Consider the following 14,991-nt stretch of genomic DNA (forward strand, 5'->3'; position numbering starts at 1 on the left):
ACTGTCTGGGGGATTCTGAACTCCATCTCTAGCACCATTTCCAGAGCACCAGAAGGCATGTCTTTTTGATAAAATCTGAACGTTGGTCACAAATCCACATTTAGGAAAAAACAAAACAAATATTGTGTGAACCAAACCCAAACTCTCCTGTAAATGATGTGCAATTACCAATTAGCCTCCCTTCCTTTTGACATCAGGGCTCTGTCTCCTGCACCCTCAGCTGCCAGTCTCTGGCACCTTTGCTGCATCCTTTAGGAAGCCGCCCCCCCTCCCGGCTTTGCAGTTTTTGAACCCCTGGAGGGGGTTTGAGGGTACTTTCTGGAATGTGATTTCTTTGATATTCAGCCCAGCAGAGCCCTGGAGAAGGCCACATGTGTTTTGGGTTCCTGTTAATTCCCATTAAGGGTAGCCCACACTGGGGGTTCTGGTCTGTTCTTTAAAAAAATTTGGGGCGAGAAGTGCTTGCTGATTTAGATGCAGCTCCTGAGGCCCAACCTCAGGGGGTTCTCTCTAAACCACTCCTGTGTCTGGTTTGGAGCGAGACCCAACGTGCCAGGCTCTGCTCCACTGCCTTGTTGTAGGGAGGCCCTGGGATGCTGGGAGTGGTGGGCTTTATCAGCTGTTCTCTTTTTTGTTGTAAGCCTCATTGTTCAGTTTAATGTCCTTGATCAAAATCTCTGAATTTGCAAGGCCTGGGGACGTACACAAACTGCCTAGGAAATTTAAAACGGGATCATTTTCCCGTCTCCCTGACAGTGCAGGCTCATCATCTCCAGCAGGGTTATCCCAAGGGTCTCTTCCAGGTACTAGAAGGAGTTGCAGAAACTATGGGTTCATTTGCATATGATTTGCATTCATTTACATAAGCCTGCACAAGGTCTGTAAATCTGAGCAGAGGTGATATTAAGGGCTGGATTCTCATTGCCTCTCCCTGGAAGACAGTCAATCGCTAGCAGGTCCTTCATTAGACATACGGCATCTATCAGGAAGTAGGTCGGCGGAGGGTAGAAGGAAACAACCTGAGCCCAAAGACAATGAGTCCATTAGAGAAAGCTCTGTGTGCCTTCTGCTCTTTCAGAAGGAAACCAAGGAAACGTTTTCGAAGCACCTAATATTTGCCTGAAAAACTTTTCAGGTGGTGGGGATTCATGATGGACAGCAGTTCCTGCCCACTTTTACCATTCATTTTAATGAGGTGGTTATAGAAAATAAGAACAAACACAGAAGAAAAATGAAAATTCAGGTGGTGTTAAACAGCCATGCAAAAAATATACCTGGCCATTGAATCAAAGAAAAACTCTTCTAAGAAAGGTGGGAAAGCAGCATACTCTGGGAAGAATTCGAAGATCTAATGCACCAAGACAACTTTGTGAAGAGCTGCGTAGAGTTCTCCAGGCACAGGGGGCAAAGTCTGAATCCAGAATGGTCTTGGGTGGTTGTATTCAGATTGGAATGACCAGTGCCACTGTGGCTTGGAGAGAAGAGGACAGTGGTACAAAACAAACAGGCAAAGGTCAGAGGGCGTGGGCTTCTAGACCAAAGTAAGGAAACTGTGTTCGTCCTGGGTCTAGATTCTGAGCAGCAGAGGGACACGTCTAACTAACTTCTCACACATCACTGTGGCCACTGCAGGGGGGCCAGAGAGGGAGGGAGGAAGAGCAAGGGAAGAGCAGCTAGTGAGCTTGCTATGGGGCGTGTCTGGCAAGAGGTAGCAGTGTCCCCATCTGGGATGGTGGCGGTGGAGAAGAAGGAAAGGAGTTTTCTAGGCCCAACAGAGTATTCTCTAGTGGATTGCAAATCCCAGGTGAGGACCAGGAGGGAATGGGGAGAAGTATTCATCAGGAGATGAATAGGAGGAGACCAGGGAATGAGGGCAGCTCCTTTGACTTGGGAAGGAACAAGGTTTTAGGATTGTGGAGACTGGAAGCTGAGTCTTCATGCCTGTCCTACCATTGAGAAAAGTCCCTGATGTCCCTGTGGTGGGAGGGGAGCAGCCTCAGTTAGGGGAAAGGACAGGGACAGGAAGAATTGTGATATCTGCACTGATGCTCCCGAGACCACCCAAGCAGAGGCATCACCTTTTGTAGCTCACACATTCCAAGTTGGTTTCTCACAGAGGAGACCTTATTTCTCACCTCTCTCAATCGGTGGTTCAGACGTGAGATGGCGTGGACGACCTAACCAGGGAGAATGGCATTTAATTTATATTAGTCTTAAACTGATGGAAAATTTTCCATGAGTACACTTGGCAAACAGATAGGCAGAGAGATAATAGGTAGGTAGGTAGGCAGATAAAAAAATCCATGACAGATGGACAGACAGGCAGATAGGTGCCAAATCGGCAGGCAGACAAGACAGTTGAGTGGTAGACACATAAGCAGTTACTAGATAGATAGATAGATAGATAGATAGATAGATAGGTAGATAGATAGATACATACATACATACATACAAACATACATACATACATACATACAAACATACATACATACATACATACAAACATACATACATACATACATACAAACATACATACATACATACATAGACAGACAAAGGGATGAATGGATGGACGGACAGATGGGTGGATGGATAGAGAGATGGATGGATGGGTAGATGGACTGATGGATGGATGGGTTTTTGGCCCAAATAAACAAGGAAGATGAAGGCAGATGAGAATAATGAGATTTCTGGACAGTCTTAGACATCTCTGAGAAATCCACTTCTTTAAGGTAATAAAAGGTCATTGGCATAATTTACAATCTTTGACAGTGACATCAAAATTAATAGTGTGCCCCAGGATTACCTACCCAAAAAACGTATGTAGGGGAGCTAATGAGGATGTATACAAGAAACAAAACTTGAGTTTGAGGATGAACAGGCTTCATCTCCATGGCCCCAAAAGTAGGACCCTAAGCAGGTGTGAGATGGAGAAATAGGGGCAGGAGAAGAAGAATCACTAATTACTCAGATTGTGTGATTCCAGATATTTCAGCTTTCTAGACTTCTGTGAAGTACTAGGAAGATGGAAAGCATTAAAGATGTCCACACCTTGAATGCAAACTCACTGCTCCACTTCTTTTTCTTGACTCCAAATAACTTGAGATGTGGGTGTGAGCCCCATGTCCCCTCTTCTTTTTTTGGAAGTGGTGGAATTTCAGTGAGTGAACTTGAAGTCATTTTGCACATTCATTAAAAACATGCTGTGAATTCTTTAAGGCAAAACATGGTGAGTGTGAAAGAGGATGGTGTCACATGTAAATATTTTTAAAAAGCCTTAGAACTTCTTGTCCCCTTCTGTACATCTAAAAGGGAGCCCAGGAGTCCTCATTAATGCCTTGCAGGTGATCCAAGTTCTCTTTGAAAGACTTTATCCTAAGAATGCAAACCATTCAGCTCTTTCAGGTTAGAACTGAAAGTTCTTAGAAGCAACACATTCCTTAGAAAGTTCTAGAAAGTTCTGGATCTTGACAGATCCTGGGGCCTCTGTTTTACTCAATGGATCTCAGGAACACCTCTCAGCTGCTCAGGGAGGTGCCTCACTTAGGCCTCTTCTTTCCGGAAAGTCCCATAGAGTTCTTGTTTCCAGAAATGTCTTCCTTCACACCCAGGGGCACCATCTATCTCCCTTTCTCAGGAACTTTGGTATTGGACTTTCTGCTCATGGACACAGGCAGAGCACAACTTCAGCCTCCTCTGTTCTTCAAGAATCCTATAATGAGCCAGGTGTGGTGGAGCATGCCTGTAATCCCAGCAGCTTGAGAGGCTGAGGCATGAGGATGAAGAACTCAAATCCAGCCTCTGCAACTTAGTGAGGCCCTAAGCAACTCATGAGACCCTATCTCTAGTAAAATATAAAAGAGTAGCTGGGGATGTGGCTCAGTGGTTAAGCACCCTTGGGTTCAATCCCTTGTACCAAAAAGAAAAGAAACAAAGAAGTCCTCTAGTGTACAGTCTCCCACTCCTGAGGACTTTCCAATAGGAAAGACCACAACTCCCAAAGTGGTCATTCTGAGGAGACGGTCATTCTGAGGAAATGGTCATTCTGAGGAGATGTTCCCCGGGTCACGTCCACGGGCCTGTAACCTGCGTCTCCACTTGTGAATTTTCTTGTCTGATCTTTTCTTGAGAAAAATTTCTGAAGGGCCAGGACTCATTTTAAAGAAAACTTTCCATCCAAAGCATTTGGAAAATTACAGGATTCCGTTAATCTCATGGACAGGGTGTTTGAAAGTTACCTTAGATATCAAGTGCTGATTAAGAATTTTTATGGCTCCTGGATGCATTAAAATATATTCCACACTAAATCTCCAGGGGATAAAGTACCATTTTCTTTGGTATTCATAAAGCACTTCAGAATTCCTCCAGTCCCAGGGTCATAATTAGGAATGATAATCGTCGGAGTATGTTATTGATATGGTAGAAAATTAATCACATCATTTTCAGAAGGTTCACCTGGAGCTGGCTAGCAGTTTCCATCCCATTAACTTGTGTTGGCAGAAAATCAAAGAAGGGCATAAATCCGTTTCAATGTATAGTTTTCAAATGCAAATATTTTAATGCATGTCCCAAATATAGATTCTTTAGTTTTTTTTTTTTAAATCAGAAAAACCTTCAACTGATTTGAATTGCGGCTACTTTGCAGTGATGAAAGTTGTTGACTCCAGGTGGTAATAACGCTTTTGCTTATTTGTTTGAAGGCTGGAAATTGAATCCAGTTGTGGGTGCCGTCTACAGTCCCGAGTTCTATGCAGGTAAAAACGAGTTCTCTTTGGCATGCTGCCCCCTTGGTCTCTCCTCTATGTGCTTTGCCTGCCGGTAAATAATGGGTTTGCGAAATAATGTGAACCCAGTGAATCCCTGTCCTAACAAGTTCTGAATGATTTCCTGGGGCAAAGCCAACAGTGTTTAAAACCCTTGAAAAATTAAAGGTGCACTGTGTGGGTTACCAGGCCCTGATCCTGGGACATTTAACTTTGGTTTCGTCCTAAGAAAGCATTGAGGCTTTTGTTCAATTGCATTTGAACATAGGGAGAGGGGTCCATGCCCATCATTTCTATGTGCCTGGATGTGTCTTTTAGTTACTCATTTCCATTTGAGGTCGCATTTTCGTTTTCCTGGCAAAGCAGAGAGTCGGCTTAATTATGCCCATAACCCGACAGCCCGTGGGCCTATGTAAGAGAAGGCCTGTTTAGAATACTGGAAAGGATCATGCTGTCTTTCTCTCTCAGTTAACCAATGTCCCTTAGCAATTTCACTTCTCTCTACTTTGCCTTCAGGGTGTGTCTCTGTCCTCACCCCTTCCCTGCCCTGGCACCAACCACCCTCCAGAGGGAAGCCACACTCTTGGGAAGCTCAGCGCCCACCTGGTGGGAGAGGGCTGCCCCTGAGCATCAGGGGCTGAGGTTCCCTGTCCATATGTGCGTGGCTTGGCCTGTCACTACTGCCCAGGGTCTTCTTTCTCAGTGTCAAGTCTACACCCAACACTTAGAACCCCAGGAGTAGATTTGCCACATGGAAATGCAAAAAGAGTCTTTCTTTGATGAGGCTCTTGCTTCTGAGAGAGGAGAAGTAGGTTCCCAGTTGATCTAGGGCCCCTCACTCAGCCACCTCTGACGGTAAGTTCTCTCCCCTAAGTGATGCCCCTGGCCTTCTTGCCTCTTGGGACACCCAACTTCTGCCGTTCTGCTGACACGAGCCTCAGCCTTAGTGGGTGAGAAAGGAACACAGGAAGCCGAGCTACCCCTGCACTAAATTTCTGCTGATAAAAAACATTAAAACTGGATGACTCTGGAGTGTCAGAGCAGAGTCCTGGGTTTCAGGTTGGCCATATCTGCAGGTGCTCTTTGTGGGTGAGCTTTACCAGGAGCCTGGACTAAGTCTGCCACTGTAAAGTGGAAGCTGTGTTGGCCCTTGTGGGGGAGGAGGGACACGGGACAGGCCATGGTTACAACATGGACCCCATGTCTCCCAAGAGGACACACAGCACAGCAAGGAGCACGGAAACTATACCCAGACAGCCAAGCTCAGAGCCTGGCTCCCCCACTTGCCAGCAGTGTGGTCCTGGAAAGTTACTTAACCTCTCTGTGCCTCAGTTGCTTCATCTGTCAAATGGGGATAATGGTAGTAACCAGCTCTTCGATGTTTATTAGGATTAAAGGGATTGAGATCCTAGTTGTGCTGGCCAAGTATTCAGCACCTTAAACACGTTTCATAAATAAAACAAACCATTAATGCAACACCTCTCTGCATGGGGGCAAATGAGCTGAGAGCTGATTCTGACATACTATTCAACTGGAAGACCCTTTTCTTAATTCAGGAGAGGATTAACTATTTGTTCTCAGAATGTCCTTCTGGGGGCGGTCAATTCCTGGGATCTGGGGCACTGCAGTCTGTTTAGGGGCACGTGGACTCGACAGGTGTTGCAGGAGGACATCTTGTCCAAGCCTGTAGAGACGGGACCTCTCCCGAGTGGTCTGAGAGCAGTCGCTGCCCTGGGGAGCTGGCGGGTTCTCCGTGCACAGGTTCTCTCCCCTAAGTGATGGGGTCTCGAACAGGAAGCAGGAGGGCTTCCTGTGGGGGCTGGTGATGCTATGGGAATTGTGATAAAGGAAGGTGCGCGTTTCACGTCCCATGCAAGGTAGCTTCTGTCCTGCGTGGCCCTTGAGGTCCCACGTGTGTGTCTGTGTTGTTCAAGGGGACATTTAGATGGGAGCCCCAGTTCCGACGGATGCACATGTTCAGGAAGGAACTGGAGGTGTACACTCCTTCTAGAGCAGCTCAGGGCCCCGCCTGAGGAGCAGGCCGGTGGACTGTGGGAAAGAGCAGTGTCAGGGGATGATATTTTCTGAGTACTTGGTAGCTCCCCTGTAGAGGCGCTGTTCTCCACACGTGATACAGATGAAGATTCGCAGCCCTCAGGACAGTTTGTAAAGGAGAAAACTAAGGTACCAGACATCTGTATTGCTGACCGACAATTCACCACTGGTCAGAGCAGGCCACATTTCTAAATCTGGCTTTAATTGTCCCGGAGTTCTGTACATCCAGGGTAGAGGGTTTCATAACTTTGGGGGTGGAGACGAACAGCCGTAATTTCTCTTGTCTGGGTCCTGTGATCATGCTACTCTCTGGGTCCAAACCAGATACTTAAAAGAGGACACATAATCATTCTGGATTATTCCAAACCTTACCACCATATCCCAGGGCATGTTAATTGGGTATGTCAGGAGAACCTTAGAGGAGCCTGAACAAGGGAAGGTTTTTGCTATGAGAGATTCCAATAATAAGGAAGCAGAACTTAGGAGAATAAGCATTAGCTGGAGAAACCTAGGTATTTGTGCTTGATGCCTCAGATACCTGGATCACCTGCAAGGCCAGGTGTTCTCTCTCGTCCCTATTTGTCCCATCTGCGTAGACAGAGTCCATGATATTCAGAAATATGAGCAAACGTCTGCAGTTCCACCACTTTCGCACAGTTCCTTTGAAATATTTGAAGACCTGCAAGCTCTGAGAAGCTAAGGAGCTTAACCCTCACATTTCAGGCACTGCCTGTGCGGGATGGAGGGATGCAGAGGTGGAGATGGGGAGGCATGCGTCTCCGTCTCCAGGCACAACCAGCATCTTCCATCTCTAGATACATGACTGTGAATTTGTGGACATTTTACACTTCCCTAGCTATGAAAATAACTTGGCTTCCTCTTGCTGTTTGGGGTGTGTCTGATTGCTGAAATGAAGACCTTTTCACCATTTGGCTTTGGATACTTAGTAGGCCAGTCCTGTGTCTGCCTAAGATAGAAGGCCAGCTATATTAGTCATCTCTATATGAAAGATGTTGTGTTAATGACAAATTTCATAATATTCCCTTAGCATATTTATTGATTTTCAGATGCTTATGCAGAATTAACAACCCAGCCTCCAATTGTCTCTCAGAATGGGGCGTGAAAAGTTCACATATTTTGTAAATTAAAATCAATATTTTCAATCTCTCCTAAAGGTAATTTTCCTAATTTAGTGGACTTTTCCCTAACATTTATTTTCTCTTTTAATTATAAAATGGCAAGTTATTGATTTTCGTGTATAACCTTTTGATGCCCCGAGTGCATTTTTATTGCTAACGCAGGGTGGGTGTGGGGAAAGCAGTTCACTTCTTAATGAGGACCTTTAATTACCAGCTGAACAGTATTAATTTGCTTTGATAAATTATGACATTTGCTCTCCCTCACACACATTCCAGGGGAAGCATTTTGAAAACTGTTATAAAAGGTCTTTCATTTTGGAAGTTTTTTTTTCCTCCCCCCTCCCCCTCCCCAAATTCTCCTCAAGTCATACCTAGATGAACTCTTTAAAATTCTTGTTCAATACCAGGATTCCAAAGCAGACGTACATAAATCAGCATAGCCCATGAACACATGGAAATCTTCTCCAAAGACAGGAGAGGGTGTTTTCCTCGAAAGCCAAGTAGCTTTGACTTTTTTCCCTGGGTCTAATCATCTCCAGCCCCCTTGAGGCCTAGTCTCAAGGCAAATGTAACCAGTCAATTAGGACCCGGGTGGTTCTGGAAAACTTTGGCCTACCTTTTAGAGTTCCAGTCTATCTGAGGGCTGTAAGTGGAAGAGGAATAGCTGTAGATGTGCACTCTCCGTAGATGCCTCAAGTTACCCAGTGTGATTAGAAACAGCACTTCCGGGAACCCGGATGTAGAGACCCCCAAGGGAATCCTTACACTGACCCTGAAGTGTCCTTGCCGTCTCATAAACAGGTCTCTTTCCAAAACGAATGTCTCCTGCAGATATTCATGATACCTACCCCACAAAACTATTGATTTAGAGTACCTCTAATCTTCATCAATAAATAAAACAGAATAAAAATAAATAACAGAAGGTTATACAGAGTTGCCGGCGTGGTCCTGACAAATGGCAAATTTATCTGTTTCTCAATTGCCAGCAAGATACACACCGCAGAGCTCCCCACACTACATCATCTCAGCCAACGCATTTCTGTGATTAAATATTCCATCAGTGGGGCTACAAGGCAGCAAAGCTTAACAAGATTCATAAGATGCACCACTTGAACAGACATAACTCACTTCCGTGGTGGGCGCACACCCCGCCTGCAAAGGAAAATTGGAATTGAGTTCGATTACTCCATGAGATGCGATCGATAGGGAAAGGAAAGGATCTTTTAATGAAATGCAGATCTAAGACCTGGTGAGATCCTGACAGCAAGAGGCATACAATTAAAGCCCAAGGTAGAGAGAGCTGGACAAATCACATGGACAATGACGATGAGCAGTATTAATGTCATCATGGTTATTATCATTATCAGGATGGGCAGGGGAGGTCCTGATAGGTACACTCCTGAAAATAAGAAGTTCTAGTTTTGAGAAAAAAGAATGACAGGATCTTTAAAAAAAAAAAAAAAAAAAAAAAAAAAAAAGCATGCCTGACTGCAGAGACCCATTTGAAAGGTGTTCAGGTCTTGGAATGAGCTCATCCTGGGGAGGATCAGGTACCGTAATGAGTGTCCAAGAACTTCACGGTCTGTAAGTAAAATATAAATATAAAGGGCTTAGTGTGATCGCCAAAGTCACCTCCACTGATTACATCCACGCCGGTCAGACCCTGGCCATGGACCACATGACTTGGCACCCAGCTAGGAGATGGGACGGTGGGTCTCAGCATGGAGTTTTAAAGTGAGAGGTTGGATATAGCACTCTGTGATTGCTTATCTCCGAAGGGCAGCTGCACTTGACCTTGGATTAGCCATACAGAGCTATTGGTTTTCTGTGGGCTTTTGGCCCTGTGTTTCATCCCAGAACTGGGTCACAAGAAGGCAGACGCAGGTCTCCCTCCCATTGTCCTCCCACTTCCGTTTGGTTGAGCCTAATACCGTTAAGGGGATGGCCTCCACCGCACATTTCCGTGGACCTCTCTCTACTTCCTTTCCTGGGATTTGAATACAAGAGCATCCTCAAATGTGGTCTTGTACAAAACTCTCTATAACTGGGGTCCTGGATATAAGTTTGTTTAATATGGAGGTTGGATTGGACACAGGGAAACTTGGCCCCCAATTCAGGGTACAAAGCCCACTCCATGGGGTCCTCCTGTAGCTGCCTAAGAGAGAACAGAGTGCCCTTGAAGTGTACCTGCTACCCCTCTGCTCCATAAGCAGCTAATTTCCAGGCATCCAGAATTGCCTGCACCCGCCCAGAGCCCCAGCCTGGACTGGGCCAGAGCTGTGACCATGACCGTAAGAAGCTGCTCCTGATGAACAATGACCTTTGCTCTGTGATGCTTTGTACAATTTACACATCTGCCAAATTCAAATGCACTGCACTTCAGTGAACTGGAACGGGAGCGTCCAGATTTCAGTCCCCAAGCAAAGGATTTTCAGCCTGGAAATGTTCCACTTCAGAGAGTTTATCTTGTACATCTGTTTACCTCCATCTCCCCTTTCGGTTGCAATTCACTCATCTCCTGCCTCCTCCCCGCATCTGTCTTATCAGATTTTATTCCATCCCTGCCCACATTTGGCCTTAATTTTTAGCTGTGTCCTTCCAGGTCCCACGAAGGGAATGCAGTTGTCTTTGATGGAGGCTTTTTTTTCGTCTTCATACAGGATCAGAACTTGCTCATATGCTAAGACAGCATTTCCTAAATCTTCTTTCTGTTGCATGGGAACCCTGTCAAGGACGACTCCCCCAAAGCCCCGGGAGTGGCAGGGTGTGCCTTATACAGGAAGCTCCACCTGTAGGCCTTGGGAAGAGGGGGAGGTTCTGGGTGAACTCCCAGGGGTGGTTTTAGGCTACGGGAATCAATACATTGAGAAGCTCTGTACAACAAAACCACCAGTAAGCTGACCCGGGCCCCGGTGCCTGGCGCCGTGCAGAACACTATGCAGGTCCCTAGGGCCTCAGGAACTTGCTCTCCAGTTGTCTTTATCATAGAAATGACGAAGTTGAGGCTTTATAGAGACTGTATCCCGCCCCCTAAGTCACAGATCTAGGAGGTGAAAAATCTGGTGATTATAAAGGCTCTTCTTCTAACTAACTTTAAAGCCCATGTTCTCCACCATGCTGCTTGGAGGCTGTCTCTGTTAGACGAGGCAAGAGTGTGCTGTCCATATCTTCTATGCATTAGGTCTGGCAACGTAGCAACAACTAATAAAAATATATTTGCATTTAGCCTTACCTGCTGCAGGTCAGACTCCATATGAAGGCCTTTACGTACATGGCCGTAGATTAAATCCTTGCCGGTAAATGGCACGCTCTTGACTTCACAGGTAAATTAGAAATCCTGTGAACGTGGGTTGCCCAACATCACTGGCCTGGGAAGTGTCCGTGGTCCGGTCCCCTATCTATCTCAGTGACTCTTTTCCCGACGTTACCTCCCATGATGCTTTACTGAATGCAGTATTCTACATTAATGATTCTTCACTGGGAGTGGCCCACCCCCACCCCCCAAAGGAGCTTGGCAATTTCTGGAGACATGTTTTCATTGTCACCTCTTCAGAGGGGTTCACTGCTGACATCTTCTTGGGTGGAGGCCAAGAAGGCTACAAAACTCCTGCAGCTCAGAGAGAATTGTCGGAACCAAAATGTCGATAGAGCTGAGGCTGAGAAATTCTGTCCTAAAAGAAGCACACCAGTAAAGATGTCACACGTGCACCCAGCATCTTAACAAGTCTCGTGTCCTGCAGCTGGTGCGGCAGGAGCACCTGTCCTCACCCACGGCAGTCAGAGAGTCTTTTGGAAGTTACGTTGCCGTCATTTGACTTCAGCAGGGAAAACCTGCTGCAGGTTTCATGGGTGTTGGGAGTCCCTGAGCCCACCCCCAGGCTCACAGATTTCCTAGAAGGCCTCACGGGGAAACGGAGGGCTGTTAGAGCCCCAGGTAGGGTGTGACACAGCAAAATGGTGCAGAATCAGTCAGCCAAGGGGAAGTGTGTGCAGGTGGAGTCAGCAGAAGCCAGGCCACTGCTTCCCGGGTCCCTCCTGTGGAGTCACACACGTGTGCTTACCTTCCCTAGACCTGGCCTATGACAGCACGTACAGGGCACAGGTTGGATACCAACCAGCAAGGCTCACCTGAGCCTTCACATCCAGTATTTTATGGGGTCCATCACAGAGCATGCTGTACCCAGACCTCTAAATAAATGGGCAGTCACCCTAAATCGCACTGTCACCATGAAATCCCGGATCAAACTGGCCTCTCGCATTCTGAGGCCTCCAGTGTACAGAAAGACTCCGAGCAGACACCCTCTATTGTAAGGGCTCAGCGCACGTTTCTCAGGAGCTGGCCAGGGCTGGTCCCAAAGGCAAGTGGCTTTTGGAAATGTGCAGGGTCGAGGCAGCCCAGACCTGCTGAGTGGACCCTCCCTGCACACAGGAAATCAAAGATGTTGACTGACAGCTCAGATTAGCCGCAGTGCTGAGGGCCATCGTGCTGAGTACCATGGTGCAGATGGAAGGCAGCTCCATGCTTGGGAAGAAGGTCAGGCCAGATTGAGTTACAAAAGAGAAAGGAACAGGGGACTTCTTAGCTCAGAGCAGGGCCATGTTGTCAGGGCTCTCTGCACTGCCGTCCATGTGTCCCTGTGGGGCCACTAAGTTCTGTGCTGTCCTGCAGAAGCAGCCGCAGTCGGCACGTGAATGAACGGGAGGGCCTGTATTCTAGTAGAACGCGAAGGACACTGGGATTTAAGTTTCACATCATCAACATGCATTGCAAAATATTGGCCGTTTTCCCTGACCAGGTAAAAATGTGAAGCCATTCTTAGTTTGTGGGCTCTATACAACAGCGGCCTTACTTCTCTGTTCCGGGCCTGGAGAGTCCAGATTAGTAAACACGAAGCCACAAGTTTAAGCCCAGGAAAGATTTTCCTTATCATTTCTCCTCCTCCTCTTCCTCCTCTTCCATAATTGTAGTGTCTTCCACACTGCGTGAGCCCATAACCTTAGCCCACGTCACTTAGAGGTGTGACCTTCACCAGGGCAGAGCCCACGATGACATCCCTTATGGGAGAAAGTGGGATGGGTAGAGTACCAGGGCACTTCTCAACCTTTATCTTCAGAATCCACAGAGACATGTTAAAGAAAAGGAAAAGGCAGGTGCCTGGTCTTTACCCGACACCGACTGGTGGGAATTTCTGAGCCAAGTTAAGTGTCTTCCAGAGGCTGAGAAGTATTGATCTGTTCGGATCAGAGGGTCTCTCTACAGAAAGGTAGCTAAAGACCTGGGAATGCCACATCAAGGAATCTGGGCCCTGGAATGTGTCCTCTGATCAGTGGGCAGCCATCAGAAGCACTGTTGAAAATAACAATTGCCATCAGTAAAATCAAACAAGGACAAGCGCCCGGCAGCCAGTTAGCACCTCTCCACTCCAAACATGAGCAGTCTTGTCACAGGGCTGTCGCTAACAAGCCAATCAGGACCCCAAGAGCCAGAAGAAATGGAGTCCTGACAGCAGCCCTGGGCCATCTCCCAGATTGTCCCCACGACTAAACTAGTGCCCAACATGAAGGTGGTGTTGTGTTTTCTTCCCTTGCTTAATCCAGGTCTTTTCCTAGGGGACAAAAAATTAAATTAAAAAACACCCATGATTTCAAACACAAGGTGATTAAATTTTTATAGACAGTTTGCCTGTGTTACCATTGGATTGTAAGTCACACACTCCTTGATGTTTCCTTTCCACCTTGAGTGTTCTTTTCCACATGTGAGATTGGCCCGGCCAATTAAGTTGTTGTGTAAACAGAGACAAATTGGCCAGATAGTGCCTCATGCCCTGGGTGTTAATTAGACGCAGGTGCTCATTCTCCAAGTGTCAAACAAAGCCGCCACTGCCCTGTGAAGAGGTAGGGTTGGGGGACCGGTTCTCAGGCGGGAAAACCTCTTTGGATGAACTACGTTGATGACAGTTAATGCATTTCTAGAACTTCTGCAGGACTTCTACAACCCATTGCAGTCGAAATATTGGTTTATGAAAAATTAATAAAGCCAGTGGAAAATGGAATTCAGAATCTGCACTAGCTATTTACACCAAAAGAACTAGCCAGAATTAATTATGCCGTATGCTACATTCTAATGAGTTTTTCCTTAAACTGTACACCATTATGGAAACTAAACAAGGATTATTCAAAGAATAATGCCAACGGCTGTTATTTTTTGGAGAGATTAAATTAGTTAATGGGTTACATATTTAAATCTGATGCAAAGGTTAATTGACATACACTTATCATTGTATTGAGCCCTTTATCATTCCAAGATATGAACACCCCAATATCACTGATATTTTTTTCCTGGAAAAAAAAATATAACAATCTCTTTGTGATTCTAGTGTCTGTTTGGTATACATACAGTGTAGAAGACCAAAACCCTCTGTGTCAGTTCTCTGTCATTTTTAAGAAGAATTTCACTAGCTGAAGTATTTTGATTGCTCTTGGCCCATAGCAGTGTGTGTGTGTGTGTGTGTGTGAGAGAGAGAGAGAGAGAGAGAGAGAGAGAGAGAGAGAGAGATCCAATCGCCTATTGATAAATTCGAAGGTCATGTTTATTTTCTGCTTGCATCAAGAAGCGTGGAGGGGGAGGAGTTTCCAGGATTGTAAATCTAAGCTGCGAAGGCCTTGGGAGGCAACTGGAAATGGGTCTACCTCCATTCCACAGATATCCAGAACCCTCCAAAGCAGAGTTCCATAATAGAACATAAAAAGGAGGACATAGAAGGCACTTCTAGGCAGTTTTTAGACTCTCAGAGAATCTTATATAGGCTCCTGTTGTGAAGATGAGAGACAGAAGAGGTCTCTGGATTCACTGCGGAGACTTGCAAATCCCACTTATTTAAGCTGAAGCACAATTTCTAGAAGTTTTTTTCCATCCTAAGCAGGGATGGCAAGTTCAAGGTCCTTGGGAGCAAGCTGGGAGGTAGGTAGGTAGGTGCAGAGTGGCAGATTGGAGGAAGCATGTGCTTACTGGCTTCTCACCAGGGTGGCCCTAC

General features: G+C 46.2%; 1 protein-coding gene across 48 annotated transcripts in view; it reads left to right on the plus strand.

The window, feature by feature from the left end:
* The window catches only part of Rbfox1 (RNA binding fox-1 homolog 1), a 2,023,047-nt gene that overhangs the window by 1,929,561 nt on the left and 78,495 nt on the right, over positions 1-14,991 (plus strand). For all 48 annotated transcript variants that reach the window (XM_078024580.1, XM_078024586.1, XM_078024579.1 and 45 more), the window contains one exon: positions 4,701-4,754. In XM_078024580.1, coding sequence (XP_077880706.1) covers positions 4,701-4,754 — 54 coding nt within the window. The remainder of the gene's footprint in view (positions 1-4,700; positions 4,755-14,991) is intronic.

This window comes from Ictidomys tridecemlineatus, chromosome 10 (genome assembly GCF_052094955.1).
Source record: "Ictidomys tridecemlineatus isolate mIctTri1 chromosome 10, mIctTri1.hap1, whole genome shotgun sequence".
Taxonomy (NCBI): Eukaryota; Metazoa; Chordata; class Mammalia; order Rodentia; family Sciuridae; genus Ictidomys; species Ictidomys tridecemlineatus.